The 25,288-nt window shown below is 37.6% G+C and overlaps 1 protein-coding gene across 3 annotated transcripts in view; it reads right to left on the bottom strand.

Moving 5' to 3' along the window:
• pard3ab (par-3 family cell polarity regulator alpha, b) overlaps positions 1-25,288 on the bottom strand; it is a 75,787-nt gene that overhangs the window by 36,707 nt on the left and 13,792 nt on the right. For all 3 annotated transcript variants that reach the window (XM_079612223.1, XM_079612222.1, XM_079612224.1), the window contains exons 2-12: positions 21,633-21,734; positions 12,943-13,126; positions 12,646-12,827; positions 11,102-11,245; positions 6,435-6,514; positions 5,746-5,829; positions 4,891-5,016; positions 3,459-3,853; positions 1,059-1,198; positions 838-966; positions 256-291 (exon numbers count right to left, since the gene is read on the bottom strand). In XM_079612223.1, the coding sequence (XP_079468349.1) occupies positions 256-291; positions 838-966; positions 1,059-1,198; positions 3,459-3,853; positions 4,891-5,016; positions 5,746-5,829; positions 6,435-6,514; positions 11,102-11,245; positions 12,646-12,827; positions 12,943-13,126; positions 21,633-21,734 (1,602 nt within the window). The remainder of the gene's footprint in view (positions 1-255; positions 292-837; positions 967-1,058; positions 1,199-3,458; positions 3,854-4,890; positions 5,017-5,745; positions 5,830-6,434; positions 6,515-11,101; positions 11,246-12,645; positions 12,828-12,942; positions 13,127-21,632; positions 21,735-25,288) is intronic.

Genomic DNA, 25,288 nt, shown 5'->3' with positions numbered 1-25,288 from the left:
TTCAAGTGTTTGGTAAAAGTCATACGTTTTGGAACAACATGAGAGTGAGTACATACATTTTTTATTTTGGGTGAACTATCCCTTAAAGAAAGTGCGCTGGACTGAATAAGGAGTGTTAAAGAGCCTCAGAGACACATGTATGTACCTTAGTGACAACAACTGCACTGAACCTCCCTGTTAACAGTTCCTGCACAAGTGAAAAACCTCGCCATGTACAGATGTAGAGGTGTGTGTGTGTGTGTGTGTAGTTCTTACCCATTCTCTTGTGTTCTGCATCGCTGGTTCTGTGTTCTAAAGAGAGCGAGGAAGAAGAGGACTATGGTAAAACTGCAACTGAAAATGAATGCATGAAACAAACACATGCACACATTGCAACCAAAGAAGGGTCTTAAACATCACTCAAACTGGGGTTAATATCAGAGGGTGAATTCAGGTAAATTGGCTTTTTGCTTTTGATCTGAATGTGAAAAGTGACCCAATTTACCTGAATTGACCCTTCAAAAAGAGGGAAAACAACATAGATGTTTTCAAAACAGTATAAATGTAATGTTTAACAGAAACTAAACACTGAAAAATCAACTGAAATAAAATAAGCAAGAAAAATAAATAGTCCTCTTTATAGAGTTTTCATTGAAATGCAAATAGAAATTGTGTGCGAAGAAAATGTGAAATTGCAAAATTCTAGTAACCTTGACTCAAACACATTACTTGTGAAACAAGTGCGGTGAGCCTCAGTTATATGTGTGAGATGCTGTGCGATAGTGATGAAGACATTAGCAGGAGGATTTCACACATCTCATAACTGTCACTCAAACGCACACAGAGACAGATCCTCACCATCTCTCTGGGTAGAAAGGAGTCTTCCTGTCTCAGTACCAGAAGACTCACAGTCCCGCCCATGGGAGTCGCCCTCAACAGAGAAACCACCTCCTCCTGACAACGCCCGTTAAGATCCACCCCATTGACCTGTGCCAACCACAAAATAATTTGTTAAGTCATTCTATATTCAGACTTTTTTTATTCATTTATAAAACTCATTTTATTCATATATTCTTCACCTCTAGCAATCTATCGCCTGCTTTCAGTCGCCCGTCCTGTATGGCAGCGCCTCTTGGCAGGATGTTCTTCACGTAAATAGGGGCGGAGCCTCCAAGAGGGACGTCTCTTGATGTGATGCTGAACCCGAGACCTTCAGGCCCTGTCAGACACAGAGAACACAGTTGAAAGACAACCAAAACCTAACATATACAACTATCCATTTCATTCAGAGAAACAAGCGGTTGTAGGATTAAAGCCCTAGTAAATGGCTTTTATGGTCGTCCACAGATCCAATGCAGTATAACACACGCTTACTGGTATGGTGTCACTTTCTGGTAAGGCAACAGCAACAATAATTATAAAAATAATAATAATAATAATAATAATAAATGTTAAAAAAAGAGAAATAAATGAAAAGTAAATGAATTAATAAAAAAAGAAAGAAAAAAAAGTCATGCAGTCCGTGAGGATGTTTACGTCGGGTCCTTGTGGTAAGTACAGTATGTCAGGCAGGAAATCCATCATCCATCAACCTTAAATATGGCTTATCATTTGAAACATGCAAGTAGTAGCAACTTTACTTGGCCGTTCACTCTAACGTTAACCTAGATAAATGTCCACGTGTTTGAGCAGAGTGTGGAAGCTAAAGCATAGCGTGCTTCACTGCATGACATTGAGGCGCTGGCCTGATCACTTGCTTTTACACCCAGATAACAGCGAAAACAACTTAAAATACGGTCATTTTTGGCCATACAGATAAGAGTAATACATTTGAAACTCTAACCTGTCTACTTTTACATGTGTCCCCTTACAATCAAAACAAAACGTTGTGCTTTTGTAAAAAAATAAATAAAAAAAATCTGTGAATTGGAGCGCGTCACAAAAATGAACCTAAACTCAGCATAAACAGGCTACTTGGTCTCACAGACATGAGAAATATATCTATAGAAAGCTTGAAATGTCTACAATTCAAATCGAAAAAACACAATTCAAATCGAAAACAAATACTCTCTGATTACGTAATCCGTATGAAAGGTGCATTTCTCTCTAAAGGCACATCCACTGAACTGCGAAGATGACAAGTCAGCATATTCAACTTCATTCTTTGCAGCAGGCACAGACTCAGAAAATACTAGCTTATTAATAAATTAAAAAAATGTCTTCCTTACTACTTTTTCAGACACATTCATAATCATTACTTTTGCCAGTGCTTCGCGGCAAGCTTTAGGCGTGCACTAGGCTATATATTAAGCCTATATTAAAGGCTTATTATTGTTTAGTAACTATATACTAAAGTATTAAATTAATATAAACGTGTGATTACTTGACTAATGGCTTAAATGACAGATTACTAGAAAAATCTTTAGTTGGGGGCAGACCTAATTAATTAGTAAAAATGTTATGTATAAACTATGTTTGGAAACAAATGATTTCTGTGTCAGATTTCTGTCTATCTGCGTGTGAGCAACATCAGAAGCTTGCAGCAGAAGAAACCTGGATTATAGGAGGTCTGAATAGCAACACAAGATCGTGACCTATTGACCCAACAGCAAGGGAGAGAGAGAGAGAGAGAGAGAGAGAGAGAGAGAGAGAGAGAGAGAGAGAGAGAGAGAGAGAGAGAGAGAGAGAGAGAGAGAGAGAGAGAGAGAGAGAGAGAGAGAGAGAGAGAGAGAGAGAGAGAGAGAGAGAGAGAGAGAGAGAGAGAGAGAGAGAGAGAGAGAGAGAGAGAGAGAGAGAGAGACCCCTACAGGTAGAGTTCAGTCACACATTACACAAAGAACTGCAAGATTTCCGGTGTGTGTGACTTGGGTCCAATAAAACACTGAGAGAATCAGACAGCCATATGGAAACACATCACACTGACACGAGGCGCTGCCTAGCAACGCTCCCTGCACCGCTGTTCCGTAACCCCGCCGCCACCCCGTGCACCCGCTGGGCCACCTGTCCACACACAGGTGCCAAGACTTGTGCCAACTGTTGTCAATCATTTCACATCCCACACCTTTACAGCAGACACACACACACACAAACAGGCAGGAGCTGTTGGCAGATAACAGAGCAACATTCTCCCAGTTGAGCAGACTCTGCATGATCGGAAATATGCTCAAGAATAGAAATCTGGATTCATTAGCACATCCAGGGCATAAACCATATTTTAAAACAACATAATTTAGTAATACATGAAAGAAAAACTATCTTGCAATAAAATATATATAATTCATTGGGATTTTCCAAGTTAATTTAGAACAATTATTATTATTCAAATTGTTACATAAAAATTTGTAATGCCCATTTAATTATTTAATTGTCTCCAGCAATAATAAAAAACTGTATCATAATATATGCGGTCAATTTGATTAAATACCAGTATAACTGTTTTGTTTATCAAATGACAGCCAATAAGAAGTTTTTACTGATACCTTTTCTAAGCTGGATTCCGAGCTTCCGCCCAACCTTCTTAGTGAAGCCGGGTGTAGGGGCGGGGCTTAAGCCTCTTTGGGGAGACGAGGCATGACCTGATGGAGGTTTCCCTGACGAACCAACAGAATGATGAAGGGGAGAGCTAGTGTCCAAATGGTTATTGGGTGGGTGTGGCCTGTGCTGTGCCAGTCGGTGAGTGGCGTGATCCAGTCCGGCATTGTCGATCAGATCATTGGCGAGGGAATCTGGGCTGAAACGTCCAGAAAGGTCAATGTTCGCTCTGGGGTTGTTCTCATTATGGAATATCTGCTCATACTGGGATCTCATGGGGGACGGAACCACGTGGAACAGGATGACGGGAGAACGCATTGCCTGACGAAACATGTTCTGAGCTCTGAGAACATACAAAAACAAACATTTAGGTTTAGGAATTAAATCAAACATGTGTAATTGTATATTTATGTTTTAATGCACCACCAGACACACAGCAAAACAGAAAATATAGGAGGCTCACTTAAAGGGATAGTTCACCCTAAATTAAAATTCTGTCATCATTTACTCGCCCTCAAGTTGTTCCAAACCTGTATGAATTTCTTTCTTCTGCTGAACACAAAAGAAGAAGAATATGGATAAACAAACAGTTGATGGACCCCATTGACTTCAATAGTATGGGAAAAAAATACTATGGAAGTCAATGGGGCCCATCAAATGTTTGGTTACCGGCATTCTTTAAAATATCTTCTTTTGTGTTCAGCAGAAGAAAGAAATTCATACAGGTTTGGAACAACTTGAGGGCGAGTAAATTATAGAATTTCTATTTTTGGATGAACTATCCCTTTAACATCAGAGAAAAGGAGACACAAATACGTGAGATGGATGGATGGATGGATGGATAGACGGACAGAAAATTAACAAATTAATGGATGAATAAAGGAAAATTAAATTAATGGATGAATAAAGGAACAGATGGATGGAAGACCAGATGAACGGATGGATGATGGATGGGTGGATTGATTGATTGATGGATGAAGAGATGAATGGATAAACATGAGTATGATGAATAAACAGATAGATGGATGGACGGATGAACAAATAAAGAGGTGGATGGATGGATGAATGGATGAATGAAAAAATAAAGAGATGGATGGATAGACAAATATATGAATGGAAAAATGAATGCAAGGATGGATGCAAGATGAATGGATGAACAGATGGATGAAAGCATGGATAGAGGGGTAAAGGATGGAGGGAAAGAATGAATGAAGTAGTAAGTAGAAAATCATCTGTGGTTTTGACTGGCCACAATCAGATGATGAATCAATAATAGCGGCAGGCCTACAGAGGAGCATTATAATGGAAGTTGAAGGGAAAGTGTAAGGAGTTAAAGTGACAAACAAGCACTCTGTACACATGTCAGAGTTCAGGTCTTACTGCTCAAAGCGGACATTCCGCAGGTCTCCGTTGTTGATCCGAACGATGCAGTCATTCTCCTGAAACAAACCTTGGATATCAGCCTTTCCTCCACGCTCCAATCGCTTCACCAGCAGACCCAACGTCCTGCAGCACACACACACACACACACACTTGATCTATGCCTGGGAGCCTGAGATTTATTATTCATTTAGTCATAAGCGTCATCCATTTGAAATGAAACATTAATTTGATTGATATCGAATTGAAAGAACTTGAAACTAATGCAGCATCATAAAGCACTTCTGAACGAAAGCTAATTCCTCAAGATAAATAACGCTCTTCATCTTTAAAACTCCGTGTTCTGTTGCTGCAGCTCGCCGCCTGGAGTTAGATGCAGATCACAGATATAAACTGCTTTTAGCTAGATTAGTTTGCCTTTTGACCGCTCACATACAGATGCTGTTTAGATACTCCATCTCAACTGGACAGATTCTTATGGACTCTCTGCAGAGGATTCAATGACTCTTTAGAGTCACGCAAACATTTAGTCACCTCAACTCAAACAAGGATCACTCATAACAAATACAAGGTGAATTAAGGAGAAGCAGAAGACTTTAAAGTGAACTAAAACAGAGCTCTTGTTGGGTTAAAAAAAACTAATTGAATATTAAATGTATTAATATAATATTCCGTATGCAAACTATTTTAACAGTTCAGGCAAACATACACCAAGAATATGACTGGTTTATTGAGTGCTGGCCTCCATAAACAAGCTTTATGTTCAGTTGTTGAGTTTCATCAGCAAAAAACTATTATTTTATTTTTACTTTTGGCCCTTTTATTGATATAACATTGGTCTTTGGAGACTGTTACCTGCGGTCTCGTCCGCTGAAGGGCACCACGTGGATCCCGAGTGGACCTCCGTCATTGGACACTTCCACCAATTTCACGATATCACTGAAGGATCAAGGCAAAAAAGGAAAGAAACCGTCACACTCAGAGTAAATGAACATACAGTTCAACATAAAGATCCATGGGGGCGGAGTCACAACATGCAAACAGAACAAATGCTCTGATTTGCTGAGATTCAGCTGTCACACAAACTGCACTCTTGCATCTATATAAACATTGTAAATGATGTTCATGCATCTATATAGACCATAAATGCCACAAAAATGTCAAAACTATGTATGAAAGGGTCTAAAGATTCACACAAAAACTCTTTCATTTTGGCATCAATGTCATCATATCTAGAAAGTGTCACACATAACTGTGAAAGACTCGACTGAGAATAAAGATGTCAGTTTATAAGAGATTAATACAAAACATTTCAATCTGATCCCAGTGTTTAGGGGAAAAAAAACTGTCATCTTTTACAATAAAACTCTAGAGCTGAAATGTTTCATTACCTGCAAATCAAACTGACGGCATGAAGGAGAGATTCACATAAAATAAGAGATAACATCATTGTTGCTGTCAGTCAGCGAACACGTGTGTGTGTGTGTGTGTGTGTGTGTGTGTGTGTGTGTGTGTGTGTGTGTGTGTGTGTGTGTGACACTTACTCCAACGATCTCACTCCCATGTGTTCCAAACATGTATCTGCACGTCCTACAGGCTCTATCCTACCGTTCTCCTCCTCATCCTGCAACAAGAAAACGGTTTTACCCACAATGCATTGCACTCAACAAAACCCCATCCAGCAGGACATTTGACATGACATCAATAAATAACAAAAGAACATGTATATATGACATGACCTGGCTGAATACTTCTACTGGAAGCTCTGAAGTTCTTCTTTTTCGAAACAGTTTGAAGGAATTCATCCTCTGTTCATACATGAGATGTTTCACCTGATACACTACAATCAGGTGGAAGTACACAAGAGCTCATGCTCACTACTGTGTCACTTGATTATCCGAGTAGTGCCAGACTACCAGTGACACACACACACTCTCATTAAAGTTTCAGTAACCAACAGGTCCATGTACTGCTGCCATGGCACCAATTATATGTTCTCACATAGCCTACACACTTTCAATGTCTTTGAAAGTAGTTTTTTATACAATCTAACTATTTTGGACCCAATACTGTCATACAATCTGTAATTAAAGAAGAACACACACACACACACACACACACACACACACACACACACACACACACACACACACACACACACACACACACACACACACACACACACACACACACACACACACACACACACACGACTCTAGGTCCAAACATAACACTGGGCTTGAGACAGTCACATGAATTATTCAGCTCAAGGGAGCGGTGGCAGTGAACAAAAAGGAAGGAGAGAAAAAAAACAAAATAAAAACAAAACAAAAACAGAAAAGGACAAAGATTTAAAGGCACACTGCGGACTTTGTGACCTAAAGATTTGAAGCATATGAGTTATTTTAAATGATTCCTCAGGCCAATATACAGCACTTGACACTATCAATGCTCCGAGCTGGGCTGCCCTCTTGAAATACCGCCTATGTAAGTTTGGAGAAGACGCACCGTCTTTGGCCAGGTCATGTGACCTGGAGAATGCCTGGAGAACGAATCACTTTACGACCGTCACGTGACCACAAGCTCTGATATACTCAAGGAGCTAACGCTTTTGCTACTATTTTTTCGCCTGCTCGACTCCTGGCCATGGCTGAGGCAAGGAAAAAGTTTAAAACTGCTCCTGAGGAGGCAAAAAAGAGAAAACGCGAGAGGGATCGTGGATGTCTTCTTGACTTTTGCGACAGTGCTGTGGCGCTTGTGGCCTCTAGGGGCACTCGACGTGAAAGTTACAGGTCTAGCGCCCCTAGTGGCCAAAAGTTCCGCGGTGTGCCTTTAAAGCGGCATTTCTGAAGAGAGTGCATGTGCATACGTGCTCTAGTACGTCAAAAGAAGCCTATGATTGAATCTGGAAATAAAGTTTTATTTTGAAAAAGTTTTCTTTGAAATGTACATATGCGTATTAGTCCTCAGATGCCATGTCTGAGATTTGTAGCAAAAAAACTGCCATTAATTTGATCTCAAATGGATTAATTAATATAAGTTTTTACTCCACTACCTGCGTGACATCATTAACCAACGTGGTTGAACATTGAATGAGTTACATGATCGTTGAATGGGAAACGCAGCCCTGATTAGTTCGCCCCATGTTTTGGTTTATCTAGGGCAGTTGGTCAATCACACTTTTCCTCCGCGAACAAGGGTTTTCAAAAGTGTAATACAGAGAAAAAACAATGGAAGGAAGAGGAGAAAATAGCTGTGATACACAATACACCCTCTACGGCAGACATAACCATCGCGTTTTATATAACAGCTGTCTGATATGACAAAAGAGTGTGTGTGTGTGTGTGTGTGTGTGTTTGACAGCATAACTGTATCAGACCGGCACCGCAGACCCTCTGACAACATCCAACATGCTTGAAATGATCAGAGACGGTTGCCAAGCCATTGTCCTGCTCGGATCTGATCCAAACCTTTCCCTCGGCAAAAGCATATTGCAAACAGAGATTGTTTTCCACGGTGACTGTGTAGCCAAGTATTTTTCTGCGATTTTCTTAAACTGAAATGACTAATATCATAAGAAAGCAGAGCCTGAACAGTCCGTTTCTATTGACTGCACATCTTTTTCCTCACTGAAGCTGCACATTAATACATTCAACGGCAAATCCCGACGGGACAAATACACATTCAGGATAAAGGGCTCGTCCTAATTCAGTCAATTATTAGTATATGGTCGAGTGTTACTCCTGCTGTTATTTTGGAGACGGCAAGCCTCACTTTAATTTGCTGAGGTGTTGCTATGCATGACGAGAAAAAGCCAGAGAAGTAACAGAGAACATTGTTTAGTCTTTCATTATTAATCAGTGAGAGACCGACCAACCTCTGGAAGAGGGTGAGAATTTCAGAAAAAAAAAACAGTTTCCAACCAAAAGAGAGTTGTTTCCATCCATCCATCCATCCATCTGTCTATCCATCCATCCATCTATCTGCTTATCACTCCGTCTGTCCATCTATCCATCTATCTGCTTATCACTCCGTCTGTCCATCTATCCATCCATCCATCTATCTGTCTATCCATCCATCCATCTATCTGCTTATCACTCCGTCTGTCCATCTATCCATCCATCTGTCTGCTTATCATTCCATCCATCCATCCATCCGTCAATCTATCGTCTGTCTGCATATCAGTCCGCCTGTCTGTCTGAACATCCATCCATTTGCTTATCAGTCCGACTATCTATCCATCCATCCATCTGTCTGTCTGTCTTTTTATCAGTCCGACTATCTATCTATCCATCCATCCATCCGTCCGTCTGCTTATCAGTCCGACTATCTATCTGTCTATCCGTCCATCCATCCGTCTGCTTATCAGTCCGACTATCTATCTATCTATCTATCCGTCCGTCCGTCCATCAGTCCGACTATCATCCATCAATCCGTCTGTCTGCTTATCAGTCCGATCTATCTATCCGTCCATCCGTCTGCTTATCAGTCCGACTATCTATCTATCTATCTATCTATCTATCTATCTATCTATCTATCTATCTATCTATCTATCTATCTATCTGATAAACACTAAACACAGTGGACTGACAAAGTGAACATGAATGTAAGGAGATACTAAAGAGAAAAAAACAATGACTGTGATACAACTGACCTACAGCAGCACCTACTGGAGAGATAAGAGGAGAAAGAGAGATCTATATATAGTCTTATCTCATTAGCAGTCGAACGCTGAGAGTGATTTATAATCGCTGTTTTACCTTTATGATTAATTACAGACACACACACACACTCACACTCCCCTCCTCCACACAAACCCTCTCTTGCTGGATCTTCTCTCTGATACACCAGCCTTGTGTCTCTTCTCTCTCTACATGATCAATGCCACCGATTCAGTGCTTTCACAATTCTCTGTGTCTAATAGACACAATACAACACAAACAGACAAACACTATCAGCGTTATTTAGACCTCATTCACAAAAATGTTTATTTTAAACAGTAGCAAATCTTTGCATGTTTCTTTATTAAAAAGATGAACTGTACTTATATTCTAGTTTTTTCCCCTAACATTTTTGTTCAATATATTATAAAATGTCATTTATTTGTCACACGATCATTCAGAAATCATTTGAATATGCTGCTCAAGAAACATTTTTTATTACAAATTTGAAAACAGTTTAATATTTTAATTTAATTTAGCTTAACATTTTTGTGAAAGATGTGATAACATTTTTCAGGACTTTCAGATAGTTCAAAATAACACAATTTATTTGAAATGGAAATCTTTTGCTACTTTATAAATGTCTGCATTGATCAATTTAATGCATTGTGCAGAATAAAATTGTTTATTTTTTTCAACAGTAGTGTAAATCAAGTTTTGAGTTATGTGGCATTACGTAAGAATTTTGATACAGAAAATCAGATGTAAAAGGTGCACTTTTGTTGAGAAGATTCTCGTGATCATCTCTCACTACCTGTGGAAATGTTACTAATTTAAATAAAAGTTGTCGTCTCAAAAATCAGTGTGCTTTGCCTTTAAGAAACAGTGCCTTCGCAGAAGAACAGTGGTTTTGCTGTCAAGTCGAATATAGTGCTGAACTTTCACACATTTTACTGTTATTTTCTCTGGTGTTTAGCAATAATAGGATCTTATCGTGCTTTCCACTGATTACCTAACCATGACTGGCCTACCAAAGTATCTGATCTACCAATAGGAGACACTAAAATCACTGATATCAAGTCAAATATTTGTGGAAGTTCATTTTTCATTTTCATTTTCATTCATTTTTATAGCATCGTTTCAATTCATTCGTTTTGTGTACGGTACTTGACAGAAAGTTTTCAAATGTAGAATGTAGAAACATGACCATTTAAAATTAAGGCCGCACAATTAATCAAAATAAAACCGAAATCGCGATATGATACTGTGATTATCAAATTGCAAAGGCAGTGATATCAAATAATTAAATAAAATGAGATGCATGTTTCAAGAGTTATTATTATTATTATTATTTTATAGTCATACTAATATCTACATTTTCTGTTAAAATTGTGCAGCCTTACAAACAAGCAGAGCAAACCTGGAGCTTTATGAAGCGTATTTTAAAATCACAATTTTATCAGAAAAATTGCAATTAGATTTTCTTCCCAAATCTTTCAGCCCAAAAAATATATATTTTATATGCGAAAGTGGATCATTACTGTCCCAACCTGTTCTTGTCTCTCCAGCCAGCAGTCCACCATGGGATGATTGGCGCTGAGTGAGGAACGGGCCTTCTCACGCTGAAACTCTTTCTGATTGGACCACTGCCCAGCATCACGAGGAAGACTACGATATGTGTCAACACTTTGGCCCTGAAGAGAGTGTGACAGAGATGGAGAGATATATAAAGAATATTATATTAATATTTTTAGCTCCCTGTTGATTCTCTACTCAGTAAACTGTTGTAAAGTAATAATAGTAATCCAAAATATAGATGGAAGGTCAGATTACAATTTAATATATTAGTAAACTGCCATGTATGCCCAAATATATTTTTTTTGGTACTGCGCTGATAGATAAGAAGAAAAGGCCGTAAATCAATGCCTAATACTGCAAAGGAATAACTGAGATGAGAGGGAGAGTGTGTGAGCGAGTGAAATCCATAACTCATTGTCTGGAGAGTTTTATGACTAGCATTGACATAAGCATTACTCTGCTGAAAGGAGAGAAGACAGAGAAATGATGGTCACATCAGCAAACGCATTAAATGAACTCACACACGCACACAATAAATTTAACAAATAGCAGCACAACATTCTCTGCAGTCACATGGCTTGACATGGCTTGTTTTATAGAGCTCTTACTGTTTGTGAAACGTGGGGTTGTGAACCCTTCAGCACTGACAGTAAATATTCATGGAGGTGGCATAAAGGGTGATGTGACCTCTGCCACTAAATATGACAGATTTATGGGATATGATCTAAGAAGCGACACCAGCAGGAACCCAATGGCCTCAAAAGCAGCTATACCGCACATCAGCTCCGAGAGTAAATTCAGCCGTCCTCTTGGCACTTACTACCTCTAAATATCTTGACAACCTTTGTATGAACATTAATCAGCATCAGAGATGGGTATTAAAGAGATAGTTTTCATAAAATACTATGGCTTCATTTACCCTCATGTCGTTCCAAACCTATATGATTGTATTTTTTTCTGTGGAACATAAAATAAGATATTTTGAAGAATTTTTAACTGTTTGGACAATACAATGAAAGTAAATGGGGTCCAAAACAACACTGGGTCCAACTGAGTTTCAATGTATGGACAAAAACAACAACACTGAAGCGTATTTCAAAATATCTTCGTTCAAACAAGAATGTCTTTTCGGTTTTTAACGAGGGTGAAAAAATTATGACAGAATTGTAATTTTTGGGTAAACTATCCCTGTTCACACCAAGGACGATAACTATAACAATGAATGTATAGAAATCGCTTGAATCGTAAAAGAATAGCATAGTCAACACCACAACTAAAAAGATAATGGCACAGAGCATTTAGAATCACTTCCACAAAAAACAAAAAAAACAACCCAGCTGATGAATGAGAAAAAAAAAATGGACAGCCATTCAGAATCCATCCTGCTTTAAAGAGCTCGAGCATTTAAAGCGAAATACAGCATTACTGCAGTGCGTGCCTAAAATAAACGAGAAAGATATCGTTCTTGGTGTGAACAGGCCTTAAGTCAATCATGTTCTCCACAGCCGATACATACCTTCCTTTCCAGGCTGTTGGTGCCGGTGGAGAAACGTGGTTTCAGGAAGCCGGCGGTGGTGGACCAACGTGTGGGGTTTTTTCTGGAAGGTTCTTCGGGTTGTGCGCTCGGCTCAGAGAAAGACATCGCTGTCAGGTTCAACATCGCCGGGTCGCTACTGCGACGAACATGCAAAGGCATGTCTGTGAGAAAGGAGAGACCAGTGAGTGACACAAAAAGGCCAAACTTCCACAGCAGTGGCACATATCACAGTTTCAAAGACCTAGACTATATTATGAGATTCTCTCGGTCTCTTACTGGTTCGAAGCGTGGATGTGGTGACCTCTATCTCGCTGTGGGGCAGGTACGGCTGGAAGGCAGATAGTGGGGTGGAGGTGGACGGCTCTCCAGAGAAGATCTCAGGCGACTGTGTGCCCGTGGAACTCGCGCTGGTGCCGTCACCTCCGACGTGAGGCTCCTGTTCGTCAAACACTGCAACCAACTGCAAAGAGAGACACGGAGACAGAAATAGTGAGAATGATGCATTTCAGAGAGTTAAAACACAATAAGGATGGTCCTCTTCCCCAAACTCGGTGAGATACACTTTTCAGGTCAGTCGCTTACCGTTTCAGATCAGTGCCACTGAAAATCATAAATCATTGATGTTTTCATCCATTTTTATTCCTTGCAAACTTAAATATTTGGTTTTCTGTGATGTATACTGCTCATTTGTCACTAAAATAATGTTGTCTAGCTGGTTAACATGGATGAGGTTTGGCTAAAATGGCATGTGAAATACCATCATTTTCCAACAAAAGGGTGTTATATAGACATATATTTTCTAGATTGTTACAAATTTGCAAAAAATAATAATAATAATTTGGTAATACAACAATAAGGTTTAATTTTTTATGTTAGTTAAAGCATATGGTATCACGAACTAATAACAGAAAAAAAAAATCAAGATTAAATAATTTTTACATTTTTTATTTATGTTTATTATAATGTATTAACTAATGTTACTTCACACATCTTGAAATTATCATGTGACTGAAGACTGGAGTAATGATGCTGAAAATTCAGCTTTGCATCACAGGAAAAAATTACATTAAAAATTAGAAAACAGTTATTTTTTAGTCATATTTTATAATATTATTGTTATTTTCTGTATCTTTGATCAAATAAATGCAGTCTTGGTGAGCACGAGAAACCTTTGAACAGCACAACAAAAAACATTCCAATATAGTGCTTCTAAAAACTTGATTATTCCTGACCACAGGGAGTCATGCAGCTTTATGAAGTCTGAGGAGAGCTTCAGCGCGTGTGTGGTGTCCTCATTTAGAGCAGGACACTCTCATCACCGTGTCCCTCAAGACACTTGAGTATTTGGGACAGAAGGAAACATCTCAGCTACAAAGTGAACATCTGGTCTCAATAATGTGTGTGTGTGTGTCAACATGAATGATAATGCTTGCAGCACTGGTTCAGTTGGTGGGTTGAAATGGTTGGATACACCCAGTGCATTTGAGGCTTGGACTGACTGATAGAGGTCCGGACCAATCACAGGAGAGCTGCTGAAGGGCACATTACCCAGAATCCATAGGGACCCCCTTTGAGGCTTTTTGGGAGTATGTTTTGCAATCCAATCTAGGATGTGGGAAATCAAGCACTAAAATGTGCGTGCGTGCGGCCTTTCTGCATTTCTTTAAGATGATTGCTAATGTCTGTCAGAAAATAAATTGTTAATGTCTGTTTTGTATATTATTTTTTTGAGAAGGACGGTCTGGATCATTTCAAACATGACGCTTCTGGAAATGCACTCAAGGGAACTATCTGAGCGCGTATACATTATACATATATATATATTTATAGCTTTGCATTGTTAGCTTTATATGACCAGCAGTCAGTGAGGCTTCCAGTGTTTCACAGCAGATCTTCAGGTGCAGCCAGAGGTTCAAACACACACACACACACACACACACACACACACATTTATCTGTGACACACGTTCCCATGAGACAGATCTGCTCTCAGCACGTTTGAAGCTTAAACACTAAAGCTTCTTTCTCTCTCTCGCTCTCACACACACACGCGCACACACACACACACACTTCTAAATGGGGACACATCATAGATTTCTCTTGTTTTTATATACAGTCAATTATAAATACTACAGACCGACTAACTATAAAACTGTAAAAATAAAACAATTTACTTTATTTAAATACAAATGAGGACACCCTTAATGTCCCCAAAGGTTTTGCCAGATTTACGCACAGATATGATATTTTCCCCACTGTAGAAACAAAAGGGCAGTGCAAAGAAAAAGAGTGATGGAAAAACAATAGAGATGAAGGGGAAACATATATGAAGATGTGAAGAATGTCTTTAGCTGCAGTGTGTGTGTGTGTGTGTGTGTGTGTGTGTGTGTGTGTGTGTGTGTGTGTGTGTGTGTGTGTGTGTGTGTGTGTGTGTGTGTGTGTGTGTGTGTGTGTGTGTGTGTGTGTGTGTGTGTGTGTTTGTGTTTCTTGCTGCTTCAAATACTCTAGACCTCAACGAACTTTAACATTACAAATAACACTGCAGTGCTGTTATTCATAGAGTTGAGTAATTCTTTACTGGTTACCTAAACAAACATGACACCTCATGCATTACTGCTATACACAGACACTCTCTCACACACACACACAGTAGCATTACAGCTGGACGGCGTTGAGAAATCCCTCCATGTGTTTCACAATGGCTCTAAAAACAAGAACCCGCTGACCCAAATCGCATCTTAAACATCTTCCACATACACTGGAGGTCAACAGAGGTTTGTGTGAGCCAAGTGTGCTGACAGGAAGTTCCCAGGAGAACATTTGTATACTTCCTGTGTGGATATTCATTTCCCCTCTTTAAAAGGTTGTGATCTTTGAGCTTCCCAATCTGTTGAACCCATCTCACTCCGACACACACACACGCTCTGACTGCCCTATAGCTTAGTTTACACATATCTGACCATATGAGTCTGAACCCGACCAAAGGAGAGGAGACCACAGTTCATCTTCAGCTGGACACGGCTGTAAAATCTGGTTGGATGAACAATTCTCAAAGCCACTGTAAAACAGCCATTACACACACACACGTTGGGTTTTCATGTTTTATGGGGACTTTCCATAATCATTTTTATACTATTTTATCCCCTACCCATCATTAGAGTATGATTTATACGCCGTTTTCCTCATGGGGATCAAAAAAAATGTGCCCACAAAGTAAAAAATTACTGGTTTTCTCACTCACGCACACACACACGCGCCTTGTACCCCTTCAGATTCAGGTTAATGCAGTAATGCAAAAGCATTTTATTTGACAAAACTTGTTTCGCTTAAGTGTGCAAGAGAAGCCATTAATATTCTTTGTCCATTTTCCTAAAAGAGAAATTTCAAATGCGTATATATCAACAAAACGCATGCCATTTCATCAACATTTAAGAGTGTGTTGGCATATAGTTGGCCCTAAAGACTAAAAGCCAAACATTGCATTTTTTTATTTCATGGGATCCTTAAGAATGTTTTTTTTTCTCGCATTGTGCCAAGCCACATCCCTTAACCCGTGTACACCCACCGTCACTGTAAACACACAGTCTCTCGCGGCCCATTGCTTCAATCCCTCAAGAGGCCTGTTGCTAATGGAAACAGGGTTGTGTTTGAGACGGCCACACCAGCTCACTGAACTTAAAGGCTTCGTTCACACAAAAGTTGTCATCAGTAACTCACCCTCATGTCGTTCCAAACCCGGAAGACTTTCATTCATCTTCGAAACACAAATGAAGATATTTTAAATGTAATCTGTGAATTTTCTGTCATTGATCAGCACACATAAACAAGCTCAACCGTACTTACTGGATGCGAGAGAACAAACCTCATTGGTTCTTACTGAAGCTCAAAAGTGCGTAACACGAGAATGAACCTCATTGGTTCTCACACGTCAAGCGAACATGCTTGAGCTTCCGTTTACAATAACTGGTGTGTGTGTTGATGAATGTTTATACGTGAATAAAAGCCTAAACTCAATCTGTTCATCATATAAAGTGATCGATTCTCTCCAGAAAATTTCGACTAAACCACTTTTGTTTTGTTTTTGATAGATTTAGTTTTACGATCTCTTTATAAACTTTTTGAAGCGTCAAAGTGTCAGTTGCGTAGCTGTCAATGGAGGGACAGAAAACTCGTATTAAAATATCTTCATTTGTGTTTCGAAGATGAACGAAAATCTTACGAGTTTGGAACGGGTGAGTAAATCATGACTTATGTGATCATCATGAGGTTTATGGACTAAACTTTTAAATGATAGCATCTATGCAATGATTCACTGGTCATTGGTGGCAGGGCAAATCCTCGGTCACACTCTGCATGAACACACACACGTAACAGATCATGTGGTCAGAAGTGAATGCAACACACCCAGCAGCACCAATTCACAGACACTTCCTGTTAAGACGCCACCACTCACACACTTCCTTAAGCATTGAGGAAAACATCCACACAAACAAGACGTCCACATACACCGTCTGACCAGAAGCAGCACGTTAACGTCCTGTTTATAACCGGCGACCGCTTCCTGTCCAGCAGAGAGGACGTTATCACAGAAGGGGGCATAAAAGAGCTTTTGTGTTGCTTAGTTAATACCTGACAGAGGGCCAAACATGAGTACTGGCATTGTTTTAAAACAAGCAATGTTGATTAAAGAAAAAGTGGAGGGAGGGAGAGAGAGAACGAGAGAGAGACAGAGAGAGAGCGAGAGAGAAAGAAAAAAAAAGAGAGAGAGAGAAAGAGAGAGAGGTGCAATCACAGCTGAATTGTTGGCGCCCTCTACTGTCTTCTAGCTGAACTATCTAGTCAGTGTTTTTCTTTTTGTGGTGGCCTAAAAAAGTTTGATACACAGAAATTAATTTCATAACATATAAAAAAAACCTAAACAAAATTTGTTTACAGCAATGCACTTACAAATGAAATATATGGGGCAAGGCATTGCACCAAAATAAATGTTAAATTAAAAAAATACAAAAAATATATATTTATATATATTTAGGCATAAAACTGAAAAATACTGTCAACATGAGGCTTATGTGATAAAACCGCTTATCAATCTAGTCAAGTAAAATGTAAAAACATTTTCCATTTTTTCAATTACTAAAATTTCACATGGTACATGCAAAGAGAAAGTAACCGATCACACAGAAATATTCACACACAGGAATCACACCATTAATGCAAAAAACTGAGGGATGAGTGTTTTCTGTGGTAAACTTACTATTTTAATATATAACATTAAAAAGAAAAACCCTAATATACAGTAGAATGGTTTCAGGGCTCTGGTCGCTGTGTACTAGGGACCCGGAGACCCGATTGGCTGATACATTGACACTGCGCTTACAGTGTTTATATGGGGCGGCCGGTTCACACATAACACTCCTGTCGCGGGGACGGGGAGGTGTTTTATTGAAGGGAGCCCTATATGTGTGTGTGTGTGTGTGTGTGTGTGTGTGTGTGTGTGTGTGTGTGTGTGTGTGTGTGTGTGTGTGTGTGTGTGTGTGTGTGAGTGTGTGTGAGTGTGTGTGAGTGTGTGTGTGTGTGTGTGACACAGGGCGTACAGTGTTTATTAATGAGCGCTGTGAAGCGACTACACTGACGCTCAAAAGTGTGGGGTCTGTAAGAATTTTTTTGTCTCTTATGCTCACCAAGGCTCCACTGACGATCAATAATACAATAAAAACAGTAATATTGTGAAATATTATTTTGAAAAATTATATACCGCTATATATATAAATATATTTAAAACATTTTTTACTATTCATGAATCATTTATAATTTATGTAATAATTATAATTAACTTAATATAATTAATATATATATATATATATATATATATATATATATATATAATTTATTAATACACTAAAAATTAATACATTATAAGAATACATTAATAATAAATTATAATAATAAATTTATACATTATAATAATAAATTATTAATATATATATATATATATATATATATATATATATATATATATATATATATACACACACATTTATTTATTCAATAATTATATTAATTAATTTCTATAATTTATTCGTAATTCAATGTTATTATCAGTTGGAAAAAATGTGTCGTTTAATATCGGTTTCGCTTTTTTTTTTTTTTTTAGAAAGTTTATTTGAAATAGACATTTTTGTAACATTGTACATGTCTTTTGATCGATTTATGCATCCTTGCTGAATAAATGAAGAGAAAACAAACTACTTGGTACACTTTCTGACCCCAAACTTTTGAACAGTGTAATAGAGTAGAGCAGGTATGAATTACATTTGTAAGCCAAAACATTTAAATTATAGTCTACCTTTAGCTTTTTACTTCTGGCGACTGCATTTAGGCTTCAAAATTCATGAAAGTTCTGTTCATCTACGATAATTATCTTGATAGACAAAACATGTAAGTATCATAAACTTTTGTTGATCGCAAAGCTTGTTTTATGCTATAATACAAATTTTTTTAAAAATCCTATTGGGTTTTTGTCGAGGAAACCAGTGTGATGCTAACTGCCGGTTGGCCTACAAAGTCCATACTAATTACTTTAATTTGTGGATAACTAATGTTATTAACTTACTAAAATAAAATCTAAAATCCTAAAACTCAAATATTGAATAAAGTCAGAAAAACAAAAAAGCAAAACAAAAAACTGAAACTAATAGTCACAGAGAAAAAACTACAGAAAGCAAAACTAAAATGAATGGACAAATAGAAAAAAATAAAATAAAAATACAAAAAATTAAGAACAAAGAATTGTATTAAGAATACAAAATTATTTTAAAAAAACTGCTCTAAGTGTGTATCCATGCGTATATTTTGCCTGAAAATGGACATTGGTTTCCCACAGACCATTATACTAAAAAATGGTCATAGACCGTTAATATTAGCCAGTCCACATTTCTGCACATACATACATGCAAGTTTCTGTGCTTTTGTGTGATTTCAGGTTGAATAAGTCACAATAAGCCACATTAAAGCGGTACTGTAGCACTTCCTGTTTGTGGATAGTGTTTCCTGTGACCGCAGGTGCAGTGTGAGTCATTCAGTGTGAGAGACCAGGATGTGACACAGTCACTGGCTGACAGAGAGGAGGGCCTTTTTATGGTAAAACTAGACACTATCAGCTCTAAATGTGTGAGCATAACTCTGGTGGAATGATCTCACACACTCCTTCAGGCACACATGTGAAGTGTCTTTTATTTCACACAGAGAACTAAAATAACGCACACACGCCCAGACACACCCACCACATCAAACACACAACTACATTCTAGCGAAGTGTCTGTGGTCTTGGTAAGCCGATATCATCTGTTCTGGGTCAGCAACATGTTGAAATGTGGGAAAGACGGCGCACTGCCTGTGTTTGGCCAGAGGGGGGCAGACATTCACTTAAACACAAAGCCAGAAAACAAAATCCCTCCCTGCTTTTTCAATTATTCACTCATTTTCTTTATTAAATGTTTGCAACTGCTCATTCTAAAGACTTTGAATATACAGTACTACTAATAAGAGATGCATAAATATAAAAGTTCCGTCAGATACCAAAGTAATAATGAGCCACTTTTTACTTTTATTCAGCAAGGACTCATAAAGTGATCAAAAGACATGTAAAATGTTACAAAAATGTCTATTTCAAATAAACTTTCTATTTATCAAAAACAAAAATATTAAGTAGCATAATATTTTTTCAACTGATAAGAATTCATTATTAATAAATTATAGAAATTCATTGATATAATAAATTATAATAATCTCAGAAGATATTATTAATTATTCATAAATAATACTTTAAAAATGTAAAATAAATTGTAATAATATTTCACAATATTACTGTTTTGATTGTATTTGTGATCATCAGTGGAGCCTTGGTGAGCATAAGAGACTTATTTTTCCAAAAATCCCCAAAAATCTTACCGACCCCAATTATTTATTTATTACATAATAGTATTTATTAATAAATAATTTATTTAAATGGGACACTAAAAACTTTTAATATTTTAAAATAATATAATAAATAATAGTAATACTATTTAATAAATAATTATAATCACTGTTATTCAATTAATTATGTTATATATATTGAGGGACCCAAGCCAAAGTAATGTAGGAAACATCCAGAACATCATAGAGAATTATTAAAAATAAAAATCATCAAATAACAACCTAAATTAATATTCTACATTATTTTGTCAAACTATAATCAATTGATTTTAATGTTATGAGTGAATTTAGGCATCATAACATTATAACGTACAATATATAATTTTGCTAAGGATTACACAACAGTGTTATTAAATAATTATCATTTTTCAGGATTACCTTTAAGTTAATCTAAGTGTAAAATATAGAGTAAATAATCATGCAAAATTAAATATCCAATATCAACAGTATCTAATGCCTCAGATTAACAATAGCAAGAAGTTCCACACAGAATCTACACACATTTTCCTTTGTTTTGTTTTGCATCAGTTCATGTGTGGGAGTCTGTGGAATTCTAAGGAATCATCTGAACATGGTAACCTGTTAAATGGAACCGAGAGTTCTTTAATCCTGTTGGTGAAGCTGAAGGAATTAGCAAGTTAACAATTTTTTGCAAAACAAACACACAAAAGGAGAGAAATGTGTAGAATTTTCTGAATGACACAGATTGAAAATTTGTGAAAACTTCCATACAAACCTAGTGATGCCTTAATCGAAATAATTATTGGAGAATTATTGGAGTTTAGAGCAGTGTGTGGATGTGTTTGTGAGTTCATCCTCAAATTAGGTCATGGTTATTGGGAGACAAGAGTCATCTGATACCTGGAACTAAAATACATAGGCCTACTACTAAACCAACACACACACAGGAGCGCTGCCTGTTTTAGAAGAGAATGCGAGCAGTGTGTGTGTGTGTGTGTGTGTGTGTGTGCGTGTGCATGAATGTCTCACTCTGTCTTTGTCATCAGCCACATCACACACAACATCATCCAGGTCCAGAATTCCTCCATCACCGTGCTCCAGTCGGTACACCTGAACCCAGTACTCTTCACCCTGAGAGAGAGAGAGAGAGAGAGACAGAGAGAACATGTTCAACTTTTGATTGACTTGAACTTAAGTGAAAGTATTCACACCCCGGCAGGACCTTAAACACACAAACTACATCAGATTCAGGACACTCTAATCAATGAGGAAGAGCACAGCACACACACATAATGAGGGTTTAACTAATCAGGATAATGCACCTGAATCTAGACCATCACCCAGACAGAACAGAACAGAACAGAACAGAACAGAACAGAACAGAACAGAACAGAACAGAACAGAACAACACACACACACACACACTTCAAAGTCACAGAGAACTCGAACTGAACTATTGGACAGGAACATCTGTCAATCAAAAAATTAAAGCATTTTCCTGTCAGGGGTCTGTAATAAAAACAAAAATAATATAAATATTCAATAAGTCATATTTAATAATAAAAATTAAAAAATTGATAATTTTCAATAACAAAATTCATTATATTTTATATAAATAATAGCATGTAGCTATGCATGTATATAAAATACGAATGTAATATTACTGATGTATTGATTATTATTATTAATACTACTACTAATGCTAATGAACAAGTAATATTACAATCATACTTTATAAATAATAAAAAGTATAATGATTATTAATTTTCAATAGTAAAATTTATATTTTAAATAAATGATAATGTAATACTATTTGTATTACTATTTTAAATATTAAATGAGGCATATAACTGTAGTGACCAAAACAATCATAGAGACCATTATTAATAGAATTAAAATCCCCATTAATAATAAATAATAATAATAACAACAATTTAAATAAAAATAATACAAATCAACACAAGTAAAAAATAATAATATTTATTGAGCAAACATCTGTGTAGTGCTGGGTGAGTCAACTTTTTGGTCCATTTTCTTGGAAGAGAACATTTTAAATTCACATCTGCAAATCTTATGGAGAAAACCTGAAAGCCACAAAACTCCATAATTATATATTTATGAGGTGTCTAAGATGCTGAGAGAAGAAATCACGCACATCTGTAGCACAAACGGCACAGGTGTAACTGGACAAAGTTTAGAGGTTCAAAACAACAAGCACATCTAATAAATGCATTTAAACATCATTCGAGCATAAAATCACAGAGTCAAAACAACAGTAAACGATTCCTTTTGCTATAGCCAATGAAAAGTCATGATGTCACAACGTAACAAGGTTATGAACCAATCAGCGCTGACTCTACCTGCTTAGCCAAGCCCTTTTCCTCCCTGAGTCTCTTCTGCAGAGAGAAGTGATGCTTCCACATCTCTAAACATCACAATCTATCTTTCTCCACACACAAAAGAGAACAGAGCCGGCTAAACACCCTTTCTGTCTCCTTCTCTTCATTCCTTTCTTCCTCTCAGCTCCGAAGCGAACAGTCCTAAACGAGGACGCGCTCAGTAACGTGAGAAGTTCACTCTCAGAAAGACCCGTGTGTGTAAGCTGAGAGCATTGTGCCTTTAAAGACAAGTGAGTGTATCTGATACGGGAGAGTCCATGTCTTATTGAGCATCTGAGGAGGAGAGACATGTACACAGCAACCGGATATTCAAACTTACTTTACACTGTTTGTGTGTGTGGGTGTATGTGTGTGTGATGTTTATTAATGCTTTGGTAATGTAATCCCTCACTTATGACGCTAATAAAGCTTCGTAAAATCTCTAGACAGAGAAAGCACATGTCCGCTAACTCAAACAAGGGAACGTCAGTCTCCACCAACAGAGAGCAAAGTGTTTTCATGAGAAAGAGTCTTTATAAAGTCTCCTTTTTTCAACAAACTGGCTCTCTTTCTGCAGGACACAGGAAATAAGAGTCATTTAACATTGCAAACTCACACACACTCATGTTCGGCATAATGAGTGTTTACTCTAAAGAGGTATGCGGGCATCTGAAATATTTCAAAATGTGACAAAAAAAAAAACAGTAAGGAATGTGTCCTTACCGTTGTTTGTCACATTTTGAAACATAAAAAAATGCCATGTATTTCACAGGCTGGTTCAGAGTGTTTGCAGAGTAATGACAACACACAGCATATGATATATACAGTAATTAGGGCTGTGCGATTCATGGAAATCATAATAAAAACACGATCTAAAAGCATGATTTTTCTGTCAGTGCTTTCTCGCCTGAATCTAGTGCGGGAACAGAACAGAGTGGGTTTACTGTTACGACATGGAAGAAAGCACAGAAACAGGGAAGGTGAATTCAGGACAGGATAAGGACTTGGCCAAAAAAAATCAACATCTGTGGTTTGGGAATATTTTGGATACAGGAGAGATGATGCATCATCACAGAGCCAGGTAACATGCTAGACCTGTCGCTGAAGCAAAACAGAGAAGGCCCCATTCACACAGAACGCATTGTTCCGGTTAAAAACACGAGACATGAAAAACAGAAGAAAAAAAAGTTCAAAAGGGCATAAAGAGATTACCACCACCATCAAGTAAAAAATGTCTTATAAAGAATTGCAATATTGATTTCAAATTATTATTTTTTTGCCTTAAAGGTGTTATGTGTAGTTTTTCTACAAAAATGAATAAATTTTATATTGCCTGTGTGTGAAGGGGTTGTAATCTCCCAATAAAATGATCCACTTGACGGGTTTTGCTATTACCTCTGAAAGCAAGTATTCCTATTTCCATGTGATGCTCCGGGTCGGATTTGCCGCGGAATCCAGTGACGTGACTGAGACATGCATGCGCGGTCACGAGCCTCTCGCCTTTCGACTCGTCTACTGACTTTGCACTCAACAGCGACGACACTGCAACTTTATGACATGGAGTCTGCTAATATAAACGACCAGCACAACACAGACTCCAACACAAACTCCACATAATAATAAATTAAAAAAAGCACACGCACGAGCACTCGCTTGTAAGCGTATTGTTTGCAATCTGAAACATCACCGCTAGATGCCGCAGAAAACTCCACATAGCCCCTTTAAATGCCTTAATTTGATTCATTGACGTGATCCTATAACGTTCAATTAGAATTGACGAGATTGATTTGAATTGGAGATTTGAATAATTAAAAAAAAAGATTCAACATATAACATTGAATAAGATTCAACAAGAAAGAAGATTTGAGAAGATATTCAAAATAACGGGATTCATTTTAGTTGCAGATTTGATTCAGGAAGAAAACATTTGACTGGTATAAGATTCAATTTGAGAATAGATTTCATTCGATTTGAGAAGTGATTCAAGCAGCTACATGACTCTAGTCTAATCCCCAGAATGACTTGGGGTACGTTTACATGACAGTGATGTACTAAAAACAGAAACGTTTTTCAGTTGGGTTTTTAAAAAGTTTTGCGTCAAGGAGACAACATTGTCGAAACTATCCCCATTCACACGGATCCACGAAAATGACGAAAAATTCTTTATTATTCATGCCGGGCCAGTAGTTGGCGATGTCACTTTGCAGGGCTCCAGACTGCGACCAATTGGTCGCATTTTGCGACCAAAATTTGAGAGTGTGCGACTGAATTTTACATCCAGTCGCACATGTGCGACCAGTAAATTAG

This window comes from Phoxinus phoxinus, assembly GCF_949152265.1.
Source record: "Phoxinus phoxinus genome assembly, chromosome: 5".
NCBI classification, from domain to species: domain Eukaryota; kingdom Metazoa; phylum Chordata; class Actinopteri; order Cypriniformes; family Leuciscidae; genus Phoxinus; species Phoxinus phoxinus.
This window is presented reverse-complemented; position numbering and strand designations above follow the sequence as displayed.